The 27,561-nt window shown below is 44.0% G+C and overlaps 1 protein-coding gene across 5 annotated transcripts; it reads left to right on the top strand.

The window, feature by feature from the left end:
- Nucleotides 1–1,250: 1,250 nt before the first annotated feature.
- LOC135311879 (Y+L amino acid transporter 2-like) lies at nt 1,251–27,133 on the top strand. Of its 5 annotated transcripts, none has more exons than XM_064442445.1 (10): nt 1,254–1,403; nt 5,317–5,834; nt 8,907–9,032; nt 11,667–11,811; nt 12,760–12,883; nt 13,654–13,757; nt 14,063–14,159; nt 15,595–15,744; nt 17,622–17,805; nt 24,449–27,133. In XM_064442445.1, the coding sequence occupies exons 2-10, from the start codon at nt 5,333–5,335 to the stop codon at nt 24,538–24,540; spliced, it is 1,524 nt and encodes a 507-aa protein (XP_064298515.1). In that variant the 5' UTR covers nt 1,254–1,403; nt 5,317–5,332; the 3' UTR covers nt 24,541–27,133. The 5 variants fall into 5 exon arrangements, with proteins under 5 accessions (XP_064298520.1, XP_064298519.1, XP_064298518.1 ...); XM_064442447.1 differs by lacking the exon at nt 1,254–1,403 and adding an exon at nt 4,172–5,142; XM_064442450.1 differs by lacking the exons at nt 17,622–17,805; nt 24,449–27,133 and adding an exon at nt 14,256–14,405 and having other exon boundaries at nt 1,251–1,403; nt 15,595–15,696.
- Nucleotides 27,134–27,561: the final 428 nt, after the last annotated feature.

Below are 27,561 nucleotides of genomic sequence, written 5' to 3'. Positions count from 1 at the left end.
CATCAGGGGACGTCTAGATTGGATATTAGGAAAAACTTCTTTACTGAAAGAGTGGTCAGGCATTGGAACAGGCTACCCCAAGAGGAGGTAGAGTCACCATCCTTGGAGGTATTTAAAATACATGTAGGTGTGGTACTTCAGGGCATGGTTTAGGAGACACGGTGGTGTTGGGTTGACAGTTGGACTTGACGATCCTATAGGCCTTTTCTAACCTTAATGATTCTACGATTCTATGATTCTATATCCCTTTGGTCAGTTGGGGTCAGGTGTCCTGGCTGTGCCCCCTCCCAGCTTCTTGTGCACCTGGCAGAGCGTGGGGAGCTGAAAAAGTCTTTGACTACTGTAGGCACCACTTCGCAACAGCTAAAACATCTCCGCATCACCAGCACTGTTTCCAGCACAAATCCAAAACACAGCCCCATACTAGCTACTATGAAGAAAATTCACTCTATCCCAGCTGACACCCAGACAGCCTGCAAAACAGGTCTGTTGCCAAAATCTTTCTTGGTATGGTATAATGTACATAATCAAAGACCTGCAGGCAGCTGGAATAGTGCAATCTTTTCAGGCAGACATAGAGGGCTCTCAGAGATAAATAACTGTTCTTCACAGACGAAGATAAAGCAACTTGGAGGCTCTTTATTTGAAATACTTGTCACATACCTGCTTGGAAGAGTGTTGTTTTTTTTTTTAAAAAAAAAAGCCATTTAAACAATTTTAAAATGGTGTTTCTGTTGTAGAGAAAATGTATAGAAGAATAATTAGGTTGCTTGAAATGAAATAATACCTATGATTTTCAGTTAACTACCACTCTTTGCTAGTCTCCCCATTCTGAAAATCCTTCTGCTTTGGCAAGTTACAACGCAAGAATAAACATCATCTTTGTGAACAGTGCTAGTAACAAGTCTCATTCTGGCTTTCTCAATTAACAAGAAGGCATTGCTGGTACTTGTTTCAAAATTAGCACCTGGGAAAATGTTGTTCTTGGTTTCAGTGACACCTGATGAAGGATTTTAATTTGTTGGTTGGTTGGTTGTTTTTTTTCCTAAACTTCCCTATTTCTATCCCAGCTTCCTAAGGAACAGAGAGCAGCAGATATTTCAGCTGCCTGCTTCTGCCTGCTAATGACCTCAGCTGAGGTTGTTTGGAGAAACCACATTCCAGGGGAGTCTGGGATCTTCTTTCTTGAAAGCTCTCGTTGATTTTAGTATTCATGCGACTGTATCAAAAACAGCAGCTAAAGGCAAGGCTAAACCAAGAGTGAAAGAGGCTATCCATATCAGCGTTATCTTACCCGTCCTGGTGCAGCAGATGTGTGCTTATCTAGAGCAGCAGCTAGAGAGTCACTATTCAGTTACAGTAGCCTTTCTGCTAAAGGGAACAGGCACCTCACCTACCCTCTGGTAAGCTGCTACCTTCTCTTTTTAATACCTTTCTTAGACCTGGAGCACAATAGCTTCTTTCTCAAATATCCTTTGTGACTTGCTTTGCGGTGGGCAGCATAATCTGCCAGGAATACTCCTTTTAAGAGCTGTTGATGTTTATGCTAAAAAACCAGTGTTTTGAGGTTTGATCTACACATTTTGGTCTTGTTGAAAACGGCTGGCTCTTCTGATTTCATGTTCCAATAGCTACTCATAGAAATATATATGACTGGGGATTTTTATTTTGGTCAATCTGCTGCACGCAGGAAAAAAAACTTCCTAGAGTGTACTTGGGGAAAATAAGAGATTGCTCATGACTTTAAAACGGCTTTCTACACATATATTGTTTCCTAATACAAACTTAATTAAAATACACCGGATTTTGTTGTTTGTTTTTTTTTTTAAACGACATCCTTAATGTCATCCATTTGCTAACTGAAATGAGAAAATACTGGGGGTTTACCACTTTCATTGCCTGGCTTGACTTTGCTGTTTATTGATGGCACAGCACACTTTCATTATTGTGAAATGATGTGGCAGTAGACAACAATCACCGAGAGAAAAGGCCGTGAAAGTATCTGAAATAATATTAAGGAGTAAATTTGCTGTCCAGCATGTTCCAACATCTTTCATAGGAGATGACTTTCTAAATGCCCTCAGTTTCCAATGGAATCTGCAAATATTATTTGGTCTCTGAGAGAGATCCTCGGATTTATTCCCTAGTACTTCTTGAATTAAAAGCTGAGAATTTCAAAGTGTCCTAACAAATTGAGGCAGCTGGGTCCCTCTGGAAATCTATGGAGCCGTTCACACTTCCATAACCCCTGACCATGCCTTACTTAATTATTTGGCAAAAGTTGATTGCCAAATCGAGGAGGAGGAGGAGGGAATCACTCATGAGCATGTGGACCCCTGAAGGATGGCAAGTGTCTGAGAAAACCCTGGCCTGACAAACCAGTCCTGCACTAATTTATGGAAGAACTGACTTTGATTTCAACTTTGGTTTTCAACTTCTATCCAGCTGTCCCTTCTTCCTGCACTTCTCTGTATGGTTTCTGGCAGTGGCTTGATGAAAAAACTGAGCTGTGGAGAATCACCTGAACTTCTCAGGTGTCGCTCTGCGAGTTCCTTTCTGTTGTTCTTTGTACATACAGTCGGGAGGTAAACAGGAGACTGTAAAGAATTTAGGGCCATTATGCCTGTGTGTGCTCCCAAGGCATTCTCTTTTGTCTCTGAGAGGAAAATTTTCCTCTGTTTGTCAAGAGAGGCCCTAAGGAAGAGCAGGACCTGCAGGAAAACAGGGTGCTGAAGTTCTGTAGTCGAGCTCCCTTACTGACGCAGGCACAGGCAAGTGTTTGCAGCTTTCGTTTAGCCTGCTGCAGGCTCCGAGGCACACTGGCATGTCGATGCCTGTCTGAATCTCTGGTTTCAAGAGCGCAGAAGCTCTTTCTGCTTGTCACAGTCCATGGGGACCAAGAGAACAGGGACCTTCCTTCATGTCAGGAAGCTTTTATGACTTGCTCTTCAGACTTCATCCACAAGAGATACTAAAATAGCTGTACTTATATTTTTGGTGCCATAAAGTTTTACTATTTCTGTAGGGTTAGCCTTTAAATACTCAACCATGCTAAAGCAGAATGCCTGAATGCAAAGAACCTCCGTTTTTAAATTACCACATAAATTACTGCACTTACGGAGGTGCCCAAGTGACAGAGAACAGAGACATGCTTCAACAGCTGCACTTCTTAGCTTAAGCTTCTGGGGACATGATCTCGAGGCAGAAACAGCAGTGGTGGCCCCAGAAAGGAAAGATGGTAGGATGAGGACAAAGTGACAGCGGTGACACTAGGGCAGGACTATGGGCCAGGCCTCTGTGAATGTGATTGACCCACATTTAAAAATAAAAAAAAAAAAGAGATGAAAAAAATACCAGATTAGGCACAAGAAGCACTATGTGATTTTAAATGAGCTCTGCTGCCAAAGTCATATTAATACAGAGTTCTGCCCAAACTTCTAGTGTGCTGCTGTCCTGATGGGCCCTCTGGTCCGACAGCTGTGATCATGAGAGGAGATTTCTGCCAACATCTCCCATGCTGTGCAGAGCAGAAAAGGAGCCAGGAAGTTCTAGAAGTATTAGCATGTATTTCGGGGGAGCAGGGGGGAAGGGGACACAGACGGGACAGGGCGAAACAGACATACATATTTCCACTCCTTTCTTTCATACAATCAGAAAAAAATGTGTTTGTGGTAGGAAACTGGGAGTGCTTACCAGGAATTTTAAGGAGGATATGTGACTGTTGTATTGGATGCCTGAAATTCCTCCCCCCAGACCAAGGTGACTTTTTTCTTCTTAGAGGCACAAAGGAAGAAGTAAGAGGAGACACCCATGTGTGAAGAGGAGGTCAGCAAAAGACAGGAGACTCAGCAGTCATGCTTGAACACCTATTGCAAAAATTAATGTTTAAGATTACTCCGATGTTCCCACAGTGCTCCTGCAGTTAGAGAAAGTGCCACTGGGATGAGAGAAGCATTTAATCTTTCAAGAGAGCTTGACATCTTTCAATACGTAATCCTCATCAGGCCTCATTAGTTATCTGATCAACTAGGAAACTGAGTTGCACCAAAAAAAAGCTGGAAAAGAACACATCCAATTATAAATTATTCAGGGGTGCTAAACCAGACATACTTTACAAAGGAAAGCAAACCTTTTGGGAAGTTTGGGGGGGGCAGGTTGGTTGTTTTAAACTGGCCAATGACCCACCCTTTAACAACATAAAGTTGTGGTCAAATGGTTTTGGCCAGCGTCGCACGGGGGAGCTTTGTTCTGCTTGGAGAACTTGGCTTTGGCTCACACAATTTTGAGGAATTTTTCTTTGGAAGTGTTTTAGAGTGTGTGTGGAGGGGGCAAGGGAAGGACAAATACATTTCTTTTGAGGCAGGCACCAAAAGAAATCATTGTTCTAAGTAAGCATCGGTGTGGGTCAGCAGGACCAGAGAACTGAGACGGCCGCTACGGTCCCGGCTGTTATATTTCCCTTCCCTGCCCCTGAGGACCACAGCCCCAGAGGGGTGCGATGTCTGCACAAGGCTGATTTATTGACGTAACTATGCAGTTACATCATTCTTCCCAGCTCCCCCCATACTTGGATCCCGCCCCGTGAGCATCGGAGTGGGAAGCTTTTACAGTCATGTTTTGCTCCCTTACACAAAAGCATTCCAGGAACAGGGTGTTCAAAACTCAGTCCCTATGCATGCGAGTGGCTTCTGCCAGAAATCAAGTGAGGTTAGTAACTAAACAAGCTGCATTATTCACTGCAGCAGCAATCTCATCTCTAGGGACAACTAAAGCTCTTTTCTTTATCCTGACATTAGCATTAACCTCCTGAGGCTGGAGTTCCTGAGTAAACTTTTCTCTTTTCTCTGCTGTTCCTCAGCAGATCATTTTCAGGTGGGTGCGATTTGATGAAACAAATAATAATGAAGTGAAGTTCTTCCTGGGATGAGAGCAAAACTTAGGGAGAGGTATACCTGAGTGGGACACTCTAGCTGTATTAGAGTATGTTTCCAGGGGCACAGAGTCTCTTTCTGTCCTAAGGTAACTTCAATAACAGAACATAGAATTACAATTCAAGATAAGTAATAGAAGTGTACTTGGAGTTCATCAAAGGTTCAGAATCTATAACCAAAGACTGTGGCCTCACTTTTATCCATTGAAAAGGTAAGGAACAGTAAAAGTTAAGAAAATCCAGTAGTATGTGGTTCCTGGGCTGCAAGATAAAAAATAGGCAAAATAATTGCTCTTTCTACCATTTATGCCTTGTCTACTAATTATCTCATCTATGTCTCTGATGCCATGTGTGCTACAAAAGATGTTCTCTTCCTTCGTTTTCAGGTAACAGTAGTCGAGGATGTCATTCCCCTGGCGAATATGCTGCAATAAAAAATCCAAAACTAAAAAAGGAAATGCTGAAATGGACAACATGGCAGACACAAGTGAAAAAATGCAGATGAAAAAAGAAATCACGTTACAAAATGGAGTTTCTTTAATTATAGGGAAGGTGATTGGCTGTGGGATATTTGTATCACCCAGAGGTGTTTTAATGTACGGTGCCTCCTATGGACTCTCACTAGTCATCTGGGCACTTGGTGGGATATTTTCAGTGTTTGGAGCTTTGTGTTACGCTGAATTGGGAACATCCATTGTTAAATCTGGAGCACGTTATGCCTATATACTGGAAGCATTTGGTTCCTTTGTAGCCTTCATCGAACTGTGGTCTTCCTTGCTAATTATCGAACCAACTACCCAGGCAGTGATAGCAATCACCTTTGCTAACTATATTGTTCAACCAATTTTTCCTCAATGTGAGCCGCCGTACGATGCAGTCAGGTTGATTGCAGCTGCTTGTATTTGTAAGTAAAGTTATGATTCCTAGAAGTTAAGAACTATACTTGTAGGTGCCCAGGGGATTTTTCAGAATTTCTATTCCTTCTCCTTCTGTGAAAATAATTACTGCCTCTCTAAAACAAGTTCTGGGATCTAATAATCTGTACTCCAGGTGGATTTTATCTAGGGCTAGGATTGTTAGAGGGGAGAGGACAATTACAGCCACTTGTCTGGGGGGAAACTGTGACTGCTGGTTAAAGATACATACATCTATGGATCATTCACCTAATTCACAGCCTGCGCTTGGTCCGTGTCCTCTCTCCCCTATTTCTTGCACATCACAAAAAATGAACAGAAATCTCAAAAATCATATGGAATTAATAATGTTCTGCCTAATATTAATTTTGTCTCCAGAAAAAATGTGTAGTGTAATCAGAGTTGACTTTGTCATGACTTTATGTCTTAGGTAACCACAGGGATGAGCCTTACAAACCTATCCTCTGGTAGATGAACTGCACTCAGATTCTTTTCCTTTTAAACGTGGATTTGTCAAGATGGAATATGTGTTCCTTTTAGTCCGTGCTATCGCACGATCTCTTAAAAATGGCTTAAAATGTACAACTCAACCAAAGCTTCCAAAAGGATAAGTAATTTTAAATTAAGATAGTGTAATGTATACTGACAGTTCTGAGAAGGTGTTTTCTCTGTGGCCCTGACTCTTGCCACTGTGGTGCAGAGGAAGTCCACTTCTGAAAGAGGCTCCGTGCAGGAGCTTGAGACCATCATGACCACTCAGCATTCAAAAAGGGAACTAACCCTACACCAAAAGAGTTTGTCAGCTGAAATTCTCCACTTGCACAGAAAAGCAGTGATTTATTAGACCAAAATTGCTTTTCCCAGGGTTCTAGGTCCCCCTCATGAAATCCTAACACTTAAGAGAAGCAGCCTTCAAGTGCTGATATTTCTTTAAGCCTTCATTTTTGTAGTTAGTCTTGCTGAGGTCTTCATGCGATTCAGCTGTGTGCTGCAGCACCTCTGATTTCTGAGTCATGCCCCTGCTGTGGCTGGCAGCTGCTGCTTTCTCATACAGTAAAGTAGCTGCCTCACCACTGACTAGGCTTAGCATTTTGAGTAACAGTCCAGACTGTAGGGAAAATTACAGGGTATTATATTAGCCGTGAGACGCAATTTAGCAGTGTCAGATAGCAAATATATTCCTCCCTTGAGCAATTTAGGCAAGGCTCAGGATCATGGGTTTAACTGGCACTTCACCAACAGAGTGGAGAGCTTATTTAGCCATATATATGGACTAGAACTTACTGGGAATTCCATGTCAAGATCCCGTTGCCTTGAACTGAATTGCACTGCATCACGTGATACAGGATATGTGTCATACGAAGATGCAGTAACCATACCCTTTGCAGTGTTTGAAATAGCACTTCACAGCATCACAAATGACCCCTAAATGTTCAGTACTGAAAACATCAGTCAACACTGAATTTATAATTTTCAAGACGTAGACCTATAATTCTAACAGCAACTGATCTATGTTACCATAATTTTAAGAAAGAATTATATGGTTAAGTTCCAGTGAGGACGCTTTTTTTTAACTATAGAGCATAAAATCTTATTTCAATATAAATGCCACATTTACCACAGCAAGGTTTACAGAAGTCATTATTTACAGACAGGTTTAAAATTATATTCAAGCGTGACACTAGGCATGAGCAATCATTGTATAACCTTTTGGGATTTTTTAATACCAGAATAAAACCAAAGTTCTGTCCCCATTGCACACTTTTGGTATATTAAGGGGAAATAGTGGAGGCAAATCAGATCCCACTTCTGTCAATAGGTCTCTTATTACCTTGACAGATGACAGGACTCTCTGTCAAATATGCAGAGTCACTTGTGATAATGAAGGCAAGAAGTCCGTGAGCATCCGCAGGTGGATGCTGATTTCCTTCCTACATAGAAAGGTTTCTAAATGGTTTTCATTTTAAGCACCACAAAACCCTTTCTCTTCTTTTCAAAACTGAAGTGGAGATTATAAGCAGGTCAAAGAAAGACAAGGAAAGACCAACAAGACTGCTAGAGAAGAAGTAGCCCATTTTGATCCATGCTTGGGAGCACTCTGGACCGCCCGTGCTGCATTTGGCCTGCTGTACGAAGCCAGCAGCTGGGCTTTGTACCTGGTACCAATGCATACCCTTTCCTTTCCTCGTCTACCCCTGTTTTGAATTATGGAGTTGTAAGAGAGAGAAGTTGCCTGTGCTGCTGTGTGTGCGTGTACTAGAGCGAGAGGAGGTGGGCACACGGCTGGAGCTCTGGCTGGACGCGCCACCGGCCGAGCAGCAGTGCTGGTCACAGTGCTTTACCTGCTCATCGGGGTCTAACTTCTCCGACAAAACTGAATGCAAAGAATACGGCAGAAGGAGGAAAGGAAAATTAACTGATCCCACCCACTCTCTGCAACCACACTGCTTTGTTATTTCTTTTCAATTCCATCAAAATTGAGGCTTGAGAGAACTCTCAAAGTAAGTACTTCTGTAATCTTCAGGGCTGGGGTCAAAGCATGAACGACACAGCTGCTAAGCCAAGGGCACAGACTAACAGCATGCTGGCCTGGCTCAGTTCAGCCTCTGGTCAAGCACATCCCAGCTTTTTGGTGCAGAAGCTGTCCTTACGCTCTACGTAGACTAGGGTTCACATTGGCATGGAGAACTTCAGGAAGAACTTCAGCATAATTACAAGACTCTAGAGAAAGATCACCTTCTGCATGTGAGCAACTCTGCTGGCTGTAGTAACATTCAAAGGTTATTTGAAAGGAGCCGGAGTGAGTCCTAAAATTCAAAATGTGATGCGTTTTGTCTTACCTACTGTCAGGAAAAAAGTATCCTCCAAAAAACTATTGTGTAACTTTTAAATCAGGTATTTCATTCTTTTTAATAAGTCCAGGTGGTCCTGAAATGGTGAGATTTGATTTGGCTTTATTTCTTGAAAGAGGAGTGGGATCTGGAAGAAAGTATTTGAAATGTGCTTTAGGTGATATTATGAAAGATCAGTGCTCCTCTCATGCATATTCTGTTTCTCTACAGGTTCCTTAACTTTTATTAATTGTGTTAATGTGAAGTGGGCTTCCCATGTCCAAGTTATTTTCACATATGCAAAAGTTATGGCTCTCATCTTGGTGATATCTGTTGGCCTCTACAAAATTGGTAAAGGTGAGAATGTTTTTCATTTGCCTCAATTCTTAAAAACAAACCGTATAGGAGTTTCAAAATCTGTGCAGGAAGATCAGACTTCCTAAGACTAACACAAGAAGTGCTAATTACGCTGGAAAACACCTGTCTGCCATAGGAGGATTAGAGAAATTTTAAGGCTCGTTAAGCAATGGGGGTTGAATTCTTCTTCTACCCTCAGTGTGGCAAACCAACACACACCAAGTTCTGCGCTGCTCAGGCTGAGTAGCAAATAGCAGCTGAATTAACATCGGTTCAGTGCTGCTTTAAAGTCAGCCTCAGTGTCCCTGACTCACGCATGTTAAAGGCGAGTGTCGCTACTTGTCCTGTGACAGGACAGCACAGCAGAAGTTGCCGGACACATCCTTTGCATCGCTCCTCACCCCGCCGCTCTCCCTGCCCTGCCCGTGGCAGAGAGCCGACACGGCGCCCTGCGTGGGGAGAGGACAGGGGAGGCCCTTCCCTTCATTGGTGAGAGGGCGTGCTTGTTCCTAGAAACAAGGGAAAAGGCTGTAATACTGTGGTCCTATGAATCACTGCGGTACTGTAAGACACCACAGGACAGATGAGCCACCCTGTAGCAGCAGTACCTGGACTGAAGTGAATACACTGAATACGCAGAGACTAGTTTTTTCCAGTGCTACCTCTGATCTTGGCGTGTGACAATAGATTTGACTTTATTAATTTGCATCTCTGGTACAGCGAGGTCTCTTCCAACTCTAGCTCTGTTGCTTAGTTACTAGGATTTCTTCATTTTCCTTTCCCATTAAATTCCTAAATGACAATTCTGTCTTTATTCAGTTAAAATAAAGATAGATTTCCCTCTTCAGTTTAGGAATTGTCTTTTTCTCCTGTTGAAACTAACTTGTAACGCCAGATACCAGACTTTAAGACAGCTTAATACTGTAGCTATTATCCGTGCATGCCAGTTGTCATGGGTTTGTTCAAGTCCAAAGAAACCTGAGCAACAAACCCAGCCCTACGGGCAAGACTGTGAAGATGCGGAGGGAAAGCTTTGCTTAATGGCCACACTTATATGAATGAATAGTTCCCTGCATGTGCTGCAGTTTTACAGAGGTGTGAGTCCATGATGTCTATAAAAGCTGCACCACTATAGAGGCCTTGCCCTGTTATCACAGTCACAAATTTACACGTGCTTTCAAATTGACCCCATCAAAACTCCCAGCCCGCTCACGTACGTGAAGCTGCCACAATGCGGTTTGGCCCAGGGGCCATTCCCTCTGCTCGTGCATCCACATAACCCACTCTGGGTCCTTTACATTGCTCCCCACAAGGTCAGGGAGGGTAAAGGCATAGAGGAAACATGACTGTGAGGAACGCAAAATGCTGAGGGCATTTGGTGGCAGTAAGAGTCTCATCTCTTGCTTTGCTAAAGCAGAACCGAGCCCTTAAATACAGAGAGGACTGGGAGGAGGAATGATCTGGATTCTGGAGGAAGATGTGATCCAGTCAATGCCCTCTTTTAAACTCAGCAGCTGTTTTAATGAAAAGCGTGGTTACAATGTTTTAGCCCGGCTGTATTCCTTCTGGTGTGCTCAGATACGCCTCTCGTTTTAAAACACTGTGAATGTATCTGATTTTGAAGATGAGCTGCCTTAAGTAAAATAAGCTTCTCTTGGTACTTTTGGATTTTTTTTTTCCTTCCCACCATTTTCTTCCCCAAAGGGTGTGTCCATCCCATAGCTTCACCTTCATCAGTTCAAACAGTCTCTTGGGAGTTACTGCTCCTCAAAGGCTGAATTGCTTCTGTGGTATCTATAAACTCCTTACTTTAACCACAGGGTGAAGTGGTTTCATTTTATAACAAAGACCTTACTGTCTTCCCCAATAGAGCTTTCAGCTTGTTGCTGTCTTCCTTAATACTTAAACCCACTTCCATTTATATTAGATAGTTGACTTTCCTTCTGCAAGCTCAGTAAGGCCTTTCTTCCCCTTTGCAGATTCACAGTGAAGGCTCACACAGTTTTGTTAACATTTCATCTATTTGGCAGCATCCTGCGGGTTGTCGTCTCAACCGATTGAGCTAAACTAGTGGAGAATTTGAGATTGAAAGGTTTCTCAATCTCCTCTCTTGATTTTGGGGAACACCTCTGTGGGACAGAGCATCCCACTGAGAACCGTGCCTCCAGAACTTCCCCCTGCATTGGCAACTAATTCAACTGGTGAAAACAAAAGCACAGATATGAGAAAGAAATACAAGACAGATTCAGGAATTGAAATTGGGTTTCCCAGATGCCTCTGCCAGGCTGACAGGGCATAGCATGACCTCAGTATAGCTCCCTCCTTCGGTAGGCCAGATGGCGATGCCAGGAGACCAGCATGTTGTGAATTCTAGTAGAATTACACAAGTCACATCCCAAAAACAAACACAGGAAACTGTCTTCTGCTGCCTCCCTGCAGAAGTGTGTCTCTCTGAATCTCTGGCTGAAACTTTCCTCTTGGTCAAGTGAAAATATAAGCTTATAGAATTAGTAATGTCACCTGGAGGCAGTGGGGGTTTATTTCCTTTTGGTTAGCTGAGACTTTTAGCGTGATGTCCTTCTATGTTGTAGTCCTTGAAGCGTAACAGGCACTTGGTACCTGCTATTTGTACAGGAGAAACAGAAAACCTGAGCGCTCCATTCGAGGGCTCAGCAACAGATCCAGGGATGATCACGCTGGCTCTCTACTCTGCCCTCTACTCATACGCGGGATGGGACACACTCAACTACGTCACTGAGGAAATGCAGAACCCTGAGAGGTAAACGGCTGCCTTTCCTCTGAATCCCTGAAGTGTCCTGTTAAGACAGGTGATGGCAGGACAAGCCGCTCTGCATTTGTTTCTGACTGGAAATTATTCAAACTAGTTTCCTGCAAAAAACCTTCTTCTTTCTGAGAGAAGTACTAAGTATGCAAACCCTTCCTGATGACCAACTGTATCATGCTAATAAATCACTTGTCTGCATATATGTATTTTAAACCTTCCACTTTAGGTGAGAATTGATAAAGGAGGAGACCAAATCCCTGCTGAAAGCAGGGGAAAGTGTGGGTCCACCTAGGTCTCTAAAATCCTCTATTGCTTTTCAGTCAGATAGAGCAGTTATTTTCCGCCAGCAGAGTAAGACTGCTGCGGGTTCATGACTGTTTTATCATGTCATCTTCAGCATTACTGTTTGTGGGGAAAAAAGTTTAATTTTACTAGAGATGAAAGGTTTATTCAAAATAAAATGAAAAAGCCCACAGTAGCACTGCAAGTATCACCTCCTCCCCTCTGCAGGGACGTCCACCCTGTGGGAGTGGTGTGCCTCACCTACTCAGAGTGAGCCCACCTTGTCTTGGGACGTACATAGTCCCAAAGTCAGGAAAAAAGTGCTACGCTCGCAAAAACACCTAAGTGTGTCTTTAAATCTCATTGCTTAAGCATTTTCTTAAATTGCTTCATAGAAGGACAGTGTATGAAATTTACAAGTATAAATGTATGATTTTTCTCTAAAATTTGTGACAGACCCACAAGCAGCCAGCTAAGCTGCCGACGGAATTGTTCTACACGTGACGGCACGTTATTTTGTAGCCCTATGATTACACAGTGGTGGATTACAGAAAGTGATGGAGGCATCCCTTCCCAAATGGTTGGATTTGGGAACAATCTTCTGTTTAAATAGTCCTTATTCAAAGAACATGAAATAATTTTGCCATTTTCCTTTTGTAGGAATCTACCTCTTTCTATTGCAATTTCAATGCCTATTGTGACTGTTATTTACTTGCTGACTAACATAGCGTACTACGTAGTGTTGGACATGTCAGCTCTCCTCACGAGCGATGCAGTGGCCGTGGTAAGTTCTATAAAATAATTAAACCAGAAGTTACTGCATGTGGCAGTAACTGGCACTGTGGGAGAAGCTCGGGTAGCATACTTGGCAAAACAATTGAAACACTTCCATGCTGAAGATTGTTGCTTTGTTTAAAACACTGTTTTTGTGTAAGAGCACCAGTGTACTAGAAGGTGCATATAAAGAATATCTTGAATAAATCAGCCTCTGTAAAATCCTCTGATATACTCTGCAAATCCTGCTCCTACCAGTACTTCATCATAGAGGATGCTTTTGCCAGGGCCAGACAGAGAAAGAGCTATGGGAAGTGTGGGTGGTTTAAGAACCAGGGATGTTTTGATAGCATGCTAATGTAGAGTGTGTGCTGTTTAATGCTGCAGGAGCACTGTGACTTTTTCAACACAAAAAAAACCTGCAGTGAAATGCGTTTTAAAACCTTACCAATATTTTATACAAAAGCATAATTATAGCTCATAAATTGCTACAGTCAGGATTTGTACAGTACATAAAAGCCAATACAACTTCTTCTATTATCTCACTGACTGGATCTAGGCTTAGATTTATTTATGGTTTTTTTAAAACACATCTGTCATTTTTATGTTGAATCTGATCAGTTTTTCCAGATTCTAATTTCCCAAGTCATTATTGGGTCTCAGAAGGAAGCGTGGGCTATGACACTGTATTTGGGTTGGTGTGTTTTCAGGAGAGTTTCTCAGGATTGTCCATACGCTTAACGTAACGGGCCTCATTATTATTTCCTTCTTCTGTTACAGACGTTTGGCGGTGAAACCCTCAGTTATGTGAAGTGGATAATTCCTATAGCAGCGGCCATGTCTTGCTGCAGTGCCTTAAACGCATCAATAATTGCATCATCTAGGTACAAAATATAGGATTTAAATCAATGCAAAGGAATTATTTATTATTAAACTGCATTCTTTACTTCTGCATTGTGAAAGTGACACAGTTCATTTCTGCCATGTCAAGATGTTCATTTACGATGGAAGGATTGTTACTATCTGACGTGTGTTTCTGTGATCAGCACCAATCGATAAACTAAAGCCATTTGAGAAGAGGGCAGCATTTACAATGCACTAATAAAAGAACTCACGCTGCCGTTGCTGGAAAGCAACAAGCTATTCCTTGGCTAACTGTCTGGCTGAGTTTTCTTATTCTTCTTTTCAGGCTTTTTTATGTTGGGGCCAGGGAAGGACACCTCCCGGACAGTCTGAGCTTGATTCATGTGAAGCGCCTCACACCAGTCCCTGCTCTCCTCTTCAATGTAAGTGACCGCCTGGCCCCGTGCCTGCCCTGGGCAGCCGGGGCTTGGGACCCGGGCAGTATAAACACCTCACCTCTGCCAGCCATTTCTCTCCAGCTTCTCCTGCGCCAGAGGCATCTTCCTCAAGTGCCCACAATTTCTAAATCCCACTGGGGGTGTGTGGTGGTGTGTTATTTTGTCTGGTGGCATTTTGTTATCAGTGGAAAGAGGAGGGCTTGATTGACGTTCATACACTCTCTGAACAAGGTTAGTGAGGAGTAAGTACAATAGCATGACTTAGAAAACAGAGAATGGCTAACGATGTAACAGTATAGACAGGAGTTGTTTAGGTCTTTCTGTAAGTTTTCAGAGTGACACTGGGGAAGAATATGGCAGGAACGCCTCTCAGAGCCTGCCGTGGGCTAATTTTCTAGTAGTCTAGTAATAAGAATAGTGACAAAGGACTTAAAATTAAATGCCTACCGTTGGATGCCTACAGACATATTGACCTTTTCCTGCTGTCACTATACAAATGAATCTTGTGACACAAAATCGAGGAACCATAAGGTATAGACTTAGTGCAAACGATTCTAACAAATAATCCATAAATCTAACAGATTAAAATAAGGGGAATGATATGCACAAGCAAAGTAGGTGGAATCGTTTAAAACATTTCACTGCTTTTACGTGAACATGTGTTTTATCTGGTGGCTTCCATTGCCCTGTGTTACGTATGGTTTATGAATAGATTATCACACCGATCCGGTTTGACATCAAATAGTTTGCTAAAAGTTATGGTCTCATTATGAATATTCTTCTCGGGGGATTCATTTTGCACCAGTAAGATGAGCTATACTCCCTTAATACACCACCGTTCACGTTCTTCACATGGAATTCTTTTCCGCTCCTCGGTTTAAAACAGACATTAAATTCCTGGTATTTTTAGGTCTTTCCATGCAGGCAGTACAGCATACCTGCATACCACAGAATTTACTCTACTGGTCTCAATGTATGAGTGGGCTGTGTGAGCCTCCAACAGTGAAAATCAATTAACAGTTTGCTTTCCAAATGAAGGCAACCAGAACAGCAGAGCAAGCCGCTGCCTATCGAAAGCTTCCTAGCAGCCTCCTCCATGGTGCAGCTGGGTCTGGGGCTCCTCCTCTGGCCTTCTTAGGAGTGTTTCTTGCTTGTGCTGAAGCATAAACTTGACAAACCCAACACCGCTTCAGCCAAACGTGGCGGTCTCACCATTCCGTTTAAGGAGGAGATAGAAGCATGTTTCACACAGCACATCTGCAGATTTCCCAGAGTTTGAAGTGCCTCCTTCTTGCAAGGACCTGATCTCCTAACTCCCAATATGTTTGAAATGGGCCGGATTATAACTTTCCTACCTCTTTATTTTATAAGACATGTCTTCATTTCCACATTAAATAGTCTTTCTTTTTATTATCCCTAGGGCTTAATGACTTTGCTTTATCTCCTTGTGGAAGATGTTTTCCTCCTCATTAATTACTACTGCTTCAACTACTGGCTCTTTGTGGGTCTCTCCGTTGCAGGACTGATATATTTGAGATATACTCAGCCGCATAGACCACGGCCTATTAAAGTAAGTAGACAAGAGGGGAAACAAGCCCTAAAAGACAGCTAAGGGACATGTTCATGTGATCCTTAATACCACAGCCATAACATTACCCGTCCTGGTACAGACTATTTCCCAGCCATAGAAAGCCTTTCAACATACAAGGTAAGAAAAGAAGGCGCAAACCCCATTTTGAGTTTCCACAAGAACATCTGCTCTGGTACTTCTGCTGTGAGGATGAAATGATATTTACCATTTCTTTTTCCTTTCATTCAACCTTATAACTATCTTTATTTCAAAATAATTAAGGAATGAATAAATGCCTGGGGCTCTTAGCCCATCCAGGAACAACCCCCTTTTGTGTTGTTCACAGCGGACCTCAGGAGAGCTGGTGACGGGGGCTCCACAGAGGTTAATACTCTGATCAAACTTACAGGGCTGAACAAATTCAGCAAAATCCCTCCAAAGTCCATAAATGCCCAAATTTCTGCTCACTCAGAAGATCAAAAGCTTAAATAATCAAACACATTTTGAGTGCTCTCTCCCACTGCAGAGTGGCCATAGTAAAATGCAAGTGTGATGACTGATTGCAGAAGAGCGTCTGGCTATCCGTTAGGAGAGGGAGCCTGCACAGGAACAAAGCGCGCCTAAAACTTGTTTCTAGAGTTAGGCCAGTGTCTGTCCAGGAAGCGGGTACGGGAAACCACAGCTTCCCCCAGGCACAAAAAGCAATGTGCTGGCTCCCAGTTCCCAGGGCTCTCTTGGCTCTGTGACCTGCGTTTTGGCTCTGCAGTGATGCGGTAAAACTTATGAGAAATCCAAATTAACACCCTATCTAAATATTTCTTCCTATAACCTCCTGCACCGTTTTGACCAACACTTTTTCCTCCCCATTTAAACGTAACGTCCCGATTATAAAAAACGTTCAAAGAAAACAGTCAAAGAAAGGAGTTAAGCACCTAGTAAGCAGCTACGGCTAGAAAACTTTCCAGTCTTCCAGAGCAGACCAAATTCCCCTGAAGCATGTTCACACATCGTTTCCAAACTCTCCCCTAAAATATGTGGAAGGTAAAGTTTAAATCTTGCCTTATTGGCAGTTTTGCTGTTGACTCTACTAAAGCAAGGATTACAGTCAGATTATTGATAATGACTGCGTCATTCCTATCAGCATTTGCCAGCTTCGTCAATGCACAACTCCGCATACGCTTTTTCCTTTTCTGAAACGTAGCAGTTGGTTTTCATCAACTTACATTTTATCCTGTATAAGGAAAAAGAAAGAGTAATACCAGTAAACTCTCAGGAGTTTCAGCTACTATTCAATGTCAGGTCCTGGACTCTTGAGAAGGCTCATTACTACAGCCAGTGAAAGATATTTTAGTGCACAACAAATCCATGAAGAGGTTATTGCAACTCTCCTTATTTGTGGTGCGGTGTGGTATGGTATTTGTTAAGTGCCCAGGAAAAATGGCGTCCATCGGCGCGTTAGTTCTGTAGCATCAACACAGTATCTGAAGGTCTAGCTGAGTGAGTTCCCAGGCAAACTTACAATTAAAGAATTGCAGTTGAAGTTGGAGGGAAAAGTAGCCATTGCTGCTCAGTTTTAAAGTACTGCTTTCAGAGGTTGATTGCTTACTAATGAGGAAAGGAACTCAGCTTGTGCAGGCCTGAAAACATCAAAATGGTCAGATATTCAGGTGCGTACCAGATAAGAGGTTCTCCGCAGCATGCACAGAGGCTAGCAAATTGTTGTGACTGTAGGCAGTCAAAAGATTCCCTGCAGAGTTGTCATATAGTCAATGGTTATGTTTTTACTCCTGACACGTCTAGTTTTGATCTGCAAAGCCTGACAAGACAATATTTACTGCATCTTTTAATAAACACTGGAATTTCTTTTGTCTCCACAGCTTAACCTCTTCTTCCCTATAGTATACTGTATATGTTCCCTTCTGCTGGTCATAGTTCCTCTCTACAGTGACACAATCAACTCCCTTATTAGCATCGGTGTTGCCCTCTCAGGCATTCCTGCATATTATTTGGGAGTCCATCTGCCAGCTGAAAAACGACCTAAATGTCTACAGTGGCTCTCTGGTAAGCAACGTCATCTTGTTCTGGTCAGTGTGCCAAAATCTTGAATGCTTGGTCAGAGGACAGAAATAATTTTTCCAGGAATCCTTTTTCCTTATGAAGTGTTACTACGCTGTATAGAGCGTGTCTGAGATCATTTGCTTCATCACATGGTACTGAAAACAGAACCATGCACACCTGCAAAAACGCTCCAATATGTGGATATATATGGTCATCTAATTATTGTGGGGTTACCCATTTCAGGATGCTGGCTCAATGAAATCCGTGTAAGGATTGTGAAGTCTAGATGCGTGCAGTTTGATACCCTTGATGGTAGAAATACCAGGACACAGTTGCTTCACTTTCTGCCCAAGAAGTGGAATATCTCTGTCAGAGAAGTCCATGAATTTTTACAAATTATGATATAAGGAATTATTGGCTAGTTTCCACTTCTCAAAAAAACACTTGGATAGCAAAACTTTAATATTTTTATTCAGCTTAAACTCCACTATGAGTCATAGAATCGTAGAATCATAGAATGGTTTAGAACGGAAGGGACCTCTAGAGGTCATCTAGTCACAGAATCACAGAATGGTAGGGGTTGGAAGGGACCTCTGGAGATCATCTCGTCCAAATGCCTTGCTTGAGCAGGCACACCCAGAGCAGGGGGCACAGGAACGCCTCCAGGTGGGTTTTGAATGTCTCCAGGGAAGGAGACTCCACAGCCTCCCTGGGCAGCCTGTTCCACTGCTCTGGCACCCGCACAGGAAAGAAGTTTTTTCTCATATTGAGGTGGAACTTCCTGTGTTCCAACTTGTGCCCATTGACCCTTGTCCTGTCATTGGGCACTACTGAAAAGAGCCTAGACCCATCATGCTGACACCCACCCTTTAGATATTTATAGGTATTGATGAAATCCCCCCTCAGTCTTCTCTTCTCCACGCAGAACAAACCCAAGTCTCTCAGCCTTTTACAGAATCACACAGAATCACAGGTTGGAAGGGACCTCAGGGATCATCTAGTCCAACCTTTTTGGAATGAGCAGAGTCTAAACAAGATAGCCCAGCACCCTGTCCAGACGACTCTTGAAGGTGTCCAACGTGGCCAAGTCAACCACTTCTCTGGGGAGATTATTCCAATGGTGACTGTCCCCACTGTGGCAAATTTCCCTCTCGTGTCTAATCGGAATCTCTCCAAGAGCAACTTGTGTCCATTCCCCCTTGTCCTCTCCATGGGACTCCATGTAAAAAGGGAATCTCCATCTTCTTTGAAGCTACCCCTTAAGTACTGGTACATGGTGATGAGATCCCCTCTAAGCCTCCTTTTCTCAAGGCTGAACAAACCCAACTCTCCCAGCCTATCCTCATATGGCAGGCTTCCCAACCCTTTGATCATCTTGGTGGCCCTTCTCTGGACCCCTTCCAGCCTGTCCACATCCTTTTTGTATAGCAGGGACCAGAACTGTACACAGAACTCCAGGTGTGGCCTGACAAGCACTGAGTAGAGCAGGATGGTGACTTCTTTCTCTCTGCTGGCGATGCCCTTTTTGATGCAACCCAGCACCCTGTAGGCCTTCTTGGCTGCAGCAGCACACTGTTCCCTCACGTTGAGCTTCCTGTCCAGCAGGACCCCCAGGACCCTTTCCACAGAGCTGCTCTCCAGCCGGGTGCATCCCAGTCTGTGCTGCACTCCCGGATTTTGTTTTCCCAGGTGCATGACCTTACACTTGTCCTTGCTGAACTTCATAAGGTTCTTGTTGGCCCACTCCAGCAGCCTATCCAGATCTTCCTGCAGAGCAGCTCTCCCTTCTGGAGTGTCTCATTCCCCACTCAACTTGGTGTCATCCGCAAACTTCATCAGGCTACACTTGATGCCGCTGTCCAGATCGCTTATGAAGAGGTTGAATGACATTGGGCCCAATATTGATCCCTGGGGGACCCCACTACTGACAGGTTGCCAGTTTGAGAAAGAGCTATTTACTACCACCCTTTGGGTGTGGCCTGTCAGCCAACTCCCCACCCACTGCACAGACCACTTGTCTAGGCCATAATGCATCAATTTCTCCAGGAGGAGGCTGTGAGGAACTGTCTCAAAAGCCTTGGAGAAGTCCAGGTAGACAATGTCCACCGCCAGCCCCATGTCAACCAGGCAAGTCACTTTGTCATAGAAGGCCGCCAGGTTTGTCAAGAACAATCTGCCCTTAGTGAAGCTGTGTTGGCTTTTCCCAATCATGTGCTTCATTCGACTTGTGATGGCCCCCAGGAGGATTCGTTCCATAACTTTCCCAGGGATTGAAGTAAGGCTGATGGGCCTATAGTTACCCGGATCCTCCCTCGAGCCTTTCTTGTAGATAGGGGTAACATTTGCCTTCCTCCAGTCCTCTGGGACATCCCCCGTTCTCCATGACTTCTCGAAGATTATGGAGAGCGGCCTTGCGATGATGTCAGCAAGCTCTTTCAACACCCTCAGGTGGATGGCGTCAGGGCCCATTGATTTGTGGGGGTCAAGCTCCTGTAGTAATTCATATACTAACTCTTCCTTCACCGATGGTGGGTCAGTGCTTGGTTCAATTGGCAATTTCATTCCCAAAGCCTGGGACCTGACAGTGCTGGTAAAGACCGAGGTGAAGAAGGTGTTGAGGACCTCTGCCTTTTCTGCATCATTGGTGATTGATTCTCCTTTTCTGTTTAACAGTGGGCCTATGTTTTCCTTCTTTTTCTGCTTGTGGTTGACATGTCTGAAGAACCCTTTCTTGTATTTTTATGTCTACAGCCAGTCTACAACCAGTGTACAGCCTTTCCTCGTAAAGGAGATGCTCCAGTCTCCTGATTATCTTGGTAGCTCTCCACTGGACTTGCTCAAGCAGTTCCACATCCTTCTTAAATTGGGGGGCCCAAAACTGGACACAGTACTCCAAGTGTGGTCTCACTAGGGCAGAGTAGAGGGGGAGGATAACCTCTCTCGATCTGCTGGCCACAATCCTTTTAATGCATCCCAGGATACTGGTGGGGTTCTTGGCCCTGCAGTGATTAGGGACATCTTCAACTTGATCAGATTGCTCAGAGCCCCGTCCAACCTGGCCTTGAATGTTTCTAGGGATGGGGCACCTACCACCTCTCTAGGCAACCTTTCCCAGTGTTTCACCACCCTCATAGTAAAAAAGAGTTTTCCTTATATCCAGTCTAAATCTACCCTCCTTTAGTTTAAAACCATTACCCCTTGTCCTGTCCCAACAGGCCTTGCTAAAAAGATTGGCCCCATCTTTCCTATAGTCCCCCTTTAAATACTGGAAAGCTGCAATAAGGTCTTCCCACAGACTTCTCCAGGCTGAACAACCTCAACTCTCTCAGCCTTTCTTCATAAGAGAAGAGCTCCGGTCCTTGGATCATTTCTGTGGCCTCCTCTGGAACCTCTCCAACAGTTCCATGTCCTTCTTGTGTTGAGGGCTCCAGAGCTGGACGCAGCACTCCAGGTGGGGTCTCACCAGACCAGAGGAGACTGACAAAATTGCCTCCCTTGAAGTGCTGGCCACACTTCTTTTGATGCAGCCCAGGATATAGTTGGCCTTCAGGGCTGCAAGTGCACATTGTTGGCATGTGTCCAGCCTTTCATTCACCAGTACCCCCAAGTCCTTCTCTGCAGGGCTACTCTCCATCTCTTCATCCCCCAGCCTATACTGATACCGGGGGTTGCCCTGACCCAGGTGCAGAACCTTGCACTTGGCCTTGTTGAACCTCATGAGGTTCACACAAGCCCACCTCTCCAGATTGTCTAGGTCTCTCTGGATGACATCCCGTCCTTCAGGTGTGGCAACAGCACCACTCATCTTCGTGCCATCTGCAAACTTGCTGAGGGTACACTCGATCCCACTATGTCACTGATGAATATATAAAATAGTACCAGATCTAGTACGAGCCTCTGGGGGACACCATTCGTCACCGGTCTCCATCTGGTCATTGAGTCATTGACCACTGCCTTCTTGTTTTCAACATCCAGCCAGTTCCTTATCCACCGAACGGTCCACCCATCAAATCTGTATCTCTCCAGTTTAGAAAGAGATGCTGTGGGGGACCGTGTCAAAGGCCCTACGCAAGTCCAGAGAGATGACATCTATAGCTCTTCCCTTGTCCACTGATGTAGTCACTCCATCATAGAAGGCCACTGGGTTGGTCAGGCAGGACTTGCCCTTCCTGAAGCCATACTGGCTGCCTCAGATCACCTCCCTGTCCTAAATGTGCCTTAACATAGCTTCTAGTAGGATGTGTTCCATGATCTGCCCAGGCACAGAGTGAGGCCGACAGGTCAGTAGTTCCCCGGGTCCTCCTTTCTACCCTTTTTAAAGATGGGCACAATGTTTTCCTTCTTCCCGTCCCCAGGGACTTCCTGACTGCCATGACTTTTCAAATATCATGGAGAGTGGCTTAGTGACTACATCAGCCTATTCCCCCAGGACTCTGGGATGTATCTCATCAGGTCCCATAGATTTGTGTATATCCAGGCTCCTCAGGCGGTCATGAACCTGATCTTCCCTTACAGTGGGAGGGGCTTTATCCCCCTGGTCTCCATCCTGTGCTCTATCGGCTTGGGAGGGGTGAGCAGAGAGGCTACCAGTTGAAGACTGAGGCAAAAATGTTGTTGAGTACCTCAGCCTTCTCCTCGTCTGTTGATACTGGGCCACCATTCTTGTTCATCAAAGGGGGTATGTTTTCTTTGACTTTCTTTTTCTGGTTGACATACCTGTAAAAGCCTTTCTTGTTATTCTTTGCATCCCTTGCCAAATACAGCTCCAGCCGCGCCTTGGCCATCTCAACCCCATCCCTACACAACCATGCAGTGTACCTACACTCTTCCCAGGACACCTGTCCCCACTTCCACTTCCACTGCCTGTGCAGTTCTGTCTTGCTCTTTAGTTTGACCAGCATGTCTCAACTCAGCCATGCTGGTCTCTTCCCTTGCTTGCCTGATTTCTTACACATGGGAGCTGAGAGCTCTTGCACTTTATGGAATGTGTCCTTAAACATCTGCCAGCCCTCTTCTCTTCCCTTGCCCCTGAGGACCATTTCCCAGGGGGTTCTGCTGACTAACTCCTTGAAGAGCTGGAAGTCTGCTTTCCTAGAATTGAGGGTGCCAACTATACTCCTAGCTTTTCCCACATCCCTCAGGAGTGTGAACTCCACCACTGCTTGATTGCTGCAGCCCACGTTGCCTCCACTCTTCACGTCACTTATGAGCTCACTTGCATTGGTGACCATCAGGTCTAGTATTGCATCCCCTCGGGTAGAGATGTCTATCACCTGGCTCAAGAAGCTATCCTCAACGCATTCTAGGAATCTCCTGGATTGCCTACAGCTCGCCATGCTACTTTTCCAGCAGAGGTGGGGGTGGTTGAAGTCTTCCAGTAGGACAAGAGCCTGCGAGCGCGAAGCCTCCTGGAGCTGGAGGAAGAAGTCTTCGTCAGCAGGCTCCCCTTCATCAGGCGGCCCGTACTAGACACCGGCCACAGGTTTCCTTTGTTGCCTCTGTCTCTGATTCTTGCCCATAAGCTTTCGACCGACTCGTGGTTATTCTACAGGGACAGCTCTTCACACTACCAATTTTGAGAGCAATCATACTGATTGTAGAGAGCAATGCCTCTGCCCCTCCTTCCTCACCTGTCCCTTCTGAACAGCCTGTAGCCATTGATAGCCACATTCCAGTCATGGGAGTTGTCCCACCAAGTTTCAGTAACGGCAACTAGGTCATAGATTTCTTGCAGCATGGTAGCTTCAAACTCCTCCTGTTTGTTTCCCATTCTTTGTGCATTTCAACTGGTCTGTGGGCTGTGGACCATGTCTCCTCCTTACCAGAGCACCCCTTGATACCCTTCAGGTGTTTCATTGGAGTTTCTTTTTTGGCTCCTACTACCTCAGGAGCCCCCAGCTCATCTCCACAGGACTTTGACTGCACTGCAGTGCCCCAGCACACCTCTGGGCAACAGGTTGAGTGCTCATACTAGCAGCCCATCCCTCTAACCATTGTGTATCATTCTACAGCTTGTCATAGGCAAGCCTGGTATGCTCCCCCTCCCCCTTTGCCTCTAGTTTAAAGCCCTGTCAATGAGCCCCACAAGCTCCTGAGCAAAGACTCTTTTTCCCCTTTGAGAAAGATGGCTCCCATTTGATACCACCAATACCATTGCTGTGTAGGCTATCCCATTGTCAAACAACCCAAAGCTGTGTTGGTGCCACCAGCCACGGAGTCATGTGTTGATTGATTGGGTCTGTCCCTTACAATGTCACTGCCCACAACTGGGAGGAAGGAGGAAAAGATAACCTGTGTCCCAGATTCATTCACTAACGATCCCAAGGTCCTGAAACCTCTTTTAATCACCCCTGGGCTATGTACTGCAACTTCATCAACACCCACGTGGAAGAGCACTCACACGTTCATTTCATGGAATCTGACAATTCAATGAAAATGTTGAAGAAAGGCTCATTAAAGGAGATTTTCCCTTTAATTACTGAGCTTTTTTTGCCTTTAGCTCTTTATAATATGTGCTTAATCCAATTGATGAAGGTGTTCTAAGTTTTTCCTGATATTTGTGTAGTGCTTTCAAAGCCTCAGAATCCATATATTTGTCTAAGATATATAATAGCATTGTTTCACATGGTTTTGCTATGCATTACAGTTACAACAACAAAATACGTTCAGATGCTCTTCTACTGTGCTCTGTCGGATCTGGACATAGACGTGGAACCTACAGCAGCTAAGAGTAAATAGAGTTCCCTTGACATCGAGAGTTGCACCTTGACGTTACCTATCCGGAGCAATTTTTGTCATCTGAAGTTCTCCCCACGTGCTCAGTCATGCTAAAGCACTAACCATTGTACTACACATCAGTTCAATGCCTGTTGATTTGTGCTTGTTTTATAAACCACTCTGTTTTCCAGGTTTGGGGGTTTTTTTCTGTCTGTTTGTTAATAGTGAGTTATCATGTAACTCTTTGAAACTATAAAGCACTGTATGAACAAACATTGCTTGGTAGATAAGTGCTAAATATTAGACTAATGGCAAAATTGTTATGAAAATCATTAGGTCTAGTCACAATCCTAAGAAATAAATTGATAAACATAACAAAAGACAGACCAGATATTTGCAAGGTCAAAACCTGAGTTGGGAAGTAGAAGCCACTAGTATACTTCTAAAAATATAACCAAATCCTTAGCAAAAGTAAAAAAAAATGTAATTCAAACTGGTGGACATGCTTTGAGTCAAGGTCATGTTAGTGGCAAACTAGTCTAATGCATAATTGCTGGCAGACATATTGTATCAGAAGGATAAACCCAAAGTTTTTGGTCATTTAAATTCTGTTAGAATATCCCACATTCATTACCCTTTTGCAGGAGAGGTATTTTCAATGAACAAATTATACCACAGTAACGGAAGTACTTTTGCTTTCCAGCAGAACAACCTGCGTGGAGCGCTATAACGAACTGAGTCATGCTCCTGCTAGACTGTACTCAGGGAAAACACTTCACCTTTCCATATTGCCCATGGTTTGGTAGAAGTATAAAAGGTGGGACCCCATGAATCATATTAATTTTTTCCACAGTGGAACTTAGTTAAGGAATTCACAAGGAAAAAACAAAAACTATTGATGTTTACAAAATATCTTGAGCTGCTGCCCAACCCTTCATGCCTCACAAGTTCCTGCTGGCAAGGTAACTCGCAGGTCTCCTACTGAGCATGCAGTGAGCCTCCGGCATCAGCTGACTGGACTTCATGTCACGTAGCTGGTCCCTGTTGCACAATAGCCAGCACAGGCGCGTGCACTGGACAAGGAAACTCTCCAGTGGGTGCCATGAAAGCAAAGGGCAGTTAAGAATTAGGATTGTTCTCTTGAGCATTAAGTTTTTTAGTGTGGCATGTGGGAATCTGCAACTAGTCTGAATTTTTAGTCTCCTGAAATGGAAGGGACAATAACTATCATTAGAAAAAAGCCGTCAGCCTTGCAACCTAGGCCATAAAAGCAGCCCCTGCAGCTCCAATATGCTTTGTTGAAATGTAGTACCATTTGTTATCCTTATTGGCAAGCTATACTTCCTTTCTGTAATTATCCTGAACATATTAGAATACAACATACATTATTTCCTTTTTGAGTTTCTTCGTTCATATTCAATTAACCCCAAGTTAATCTTACACAAGTCCCTGTAGCTTCTAGCATCACTGCCTTTTATTGATGTCTGCCCAGAGAAAGAGCAATGGTGTAGGGAAGAAGGCAACCGTCGCTACTTAGACCTCTCTTCGTTCCCTCCCCTCATTGTAAGGTCGTTTGCAGGAGGGTACTTTTGTGCATCTCCAACACAGTGCTCGCTGGCAGGGCTCCTGTGAAACCTTCTGTTTGCATTTCAATTGCGTCTGCCGTGGCAGTTTTCTTTCAGTGGGGTTTTCTTCGGACACAAAACAGGAACAATAAAAATGCACTAAATTAAGGTAAAAACAAAGATATTAGAGGTGCTTCTTCCGCTTTTTGGAAGCCACCGTTTTTGAGCACTAAAATCTCTCAATTATCACAATCAGAAGACACGGAGCGGAAAGAAGACCTAGGGTGTAGTTTAGGTTGCCCAGCCCAGAACATCCCCATGTGCTCTTCACACAAACAACACACGCCTCTGTTACGGTATAGCACCATTTTGATCCTGCTTTTGTAACGACTGTATGTGCAAATACTGCATTTTCGCACCATCTCTTCCAAAGCTTTGGTTAACAACGGAGCCGCGGTCCCAGACCGTATCAGGGCACAGAGGGAGTACAAACCCAGAAATCAGCACCAAGCTAAACGTGACAGTCGTTCTCTCCAAGAGTTCAAAGTCAGGCTTGGTGCTGAGCTAGGTGTCACAGCAAGGCGCTGTACCATCCTCTGAAGTTTCTCCTTGCAGGACCAGAGTTCCTAAGGGATTTGAGACACCTGAGGTGACATCTCGGGTGCTAACAGGTAGCAGGCACTGCAGGTAATGTAATAAGGCTCTGGACTAAGACCATTTCCACAGAGAATTCTGAGCTGAGAAACTCCTTCCTCTGTCTGCTCTTTGCCAAAATCTGTTTTTACATGAATGCATTAACTTTCTGGGCATGAGGCACAAGCCTTTGTTTTCCTTCTTTCTGGACAGAAGGAAAGTAGCAGTCAGATGCGAGGTTATAAATGTGACTGATGTTACTCAAATTCTCTGCGGGCATCAGAATCTCAGAAATTTTAATGTGTTTGTTGATTTTTCACTCCTTACAATTAAGACGTGTAAGTTATTGACAAATATCTGAAGCAAGTCGTAGATGCTGAAGCATTTCAATAAATAAACATATGATCCTTGGCAAATGCTACGGTTGTTTGGGTTTAGATATTAAAAACAGTATTGTGAATGAGATTTGCCCTGCCTTACATCTCACAAGGTGGTTTCCCAGGAGCGCGCCGAGCCTCTAGCTCTTATTTGTGTTTTCTATAGCACCACAAAATAAGCACTCATGGAAGGGAAAATGGCTGGTTACTCCAGGTGGGACTCGTCCTCGCTGTAGTTAAGCAATTTTTTACCCAAACACTTTCTTGTTCTAAGAGTAAACACTTTTTTTTTACATTACTCACAGACGCTCAATTACGCAGTCAAACAAGAAACACTTGTAATATTTTTAAGATGGTCTTGGCACCCAGGTTAAGTAACTTGTCATTACTTTCCAAATGTAAGGAGTAGGCTCTTTGACATCTAGTTCGTTAGCGGGCATCTCTGCGGTGGGAGGGACTGGAGCATG

This window comes from Phalacrocorax carbo, chromosome 2, assembly GCF_963921805.1.
Source record: "Phalacrocorax carbo chromosome 2, bPhaCar2.1, whole genome shotgun sequence".
Lineage (NCBI taxonomy): Eukaryota > Metazoa > Chordata > Aves > Suliformes > Phalacrocoracidae > Phalacrocorax > Phalacrocorax carbo.
The sequence above is the reverse complement of the archived record's forward strand: the minus strand, read 5'-3'. Positions and strand labels throughout refer to the sequence as shown.

Bases quoted from the DNA above. Each gene is read 5' to 3' on its own strand.
- LOC135311879 (XM_064442445.1), top strand. From the start codon at position 5,333: ATGTCATTCCCCTGGCGAATATGCTGCAATAAAAAATCCAAAACTAAA. The intron at 9,033-11,666 runs GTGAGAATGTTT...CTATTTGTACAG, and splicing joins CCTCTACAAAATTGGTAAAG to GAGAAACAGAAAACCTGAGC. The intron at 13,758-14,062 runs GTACAAAATATA...TCTTCTTTTCAG, and splicing joins TCAATAATTGCATCATCTAG to GCTTTTTTATGTTGGGGCCA.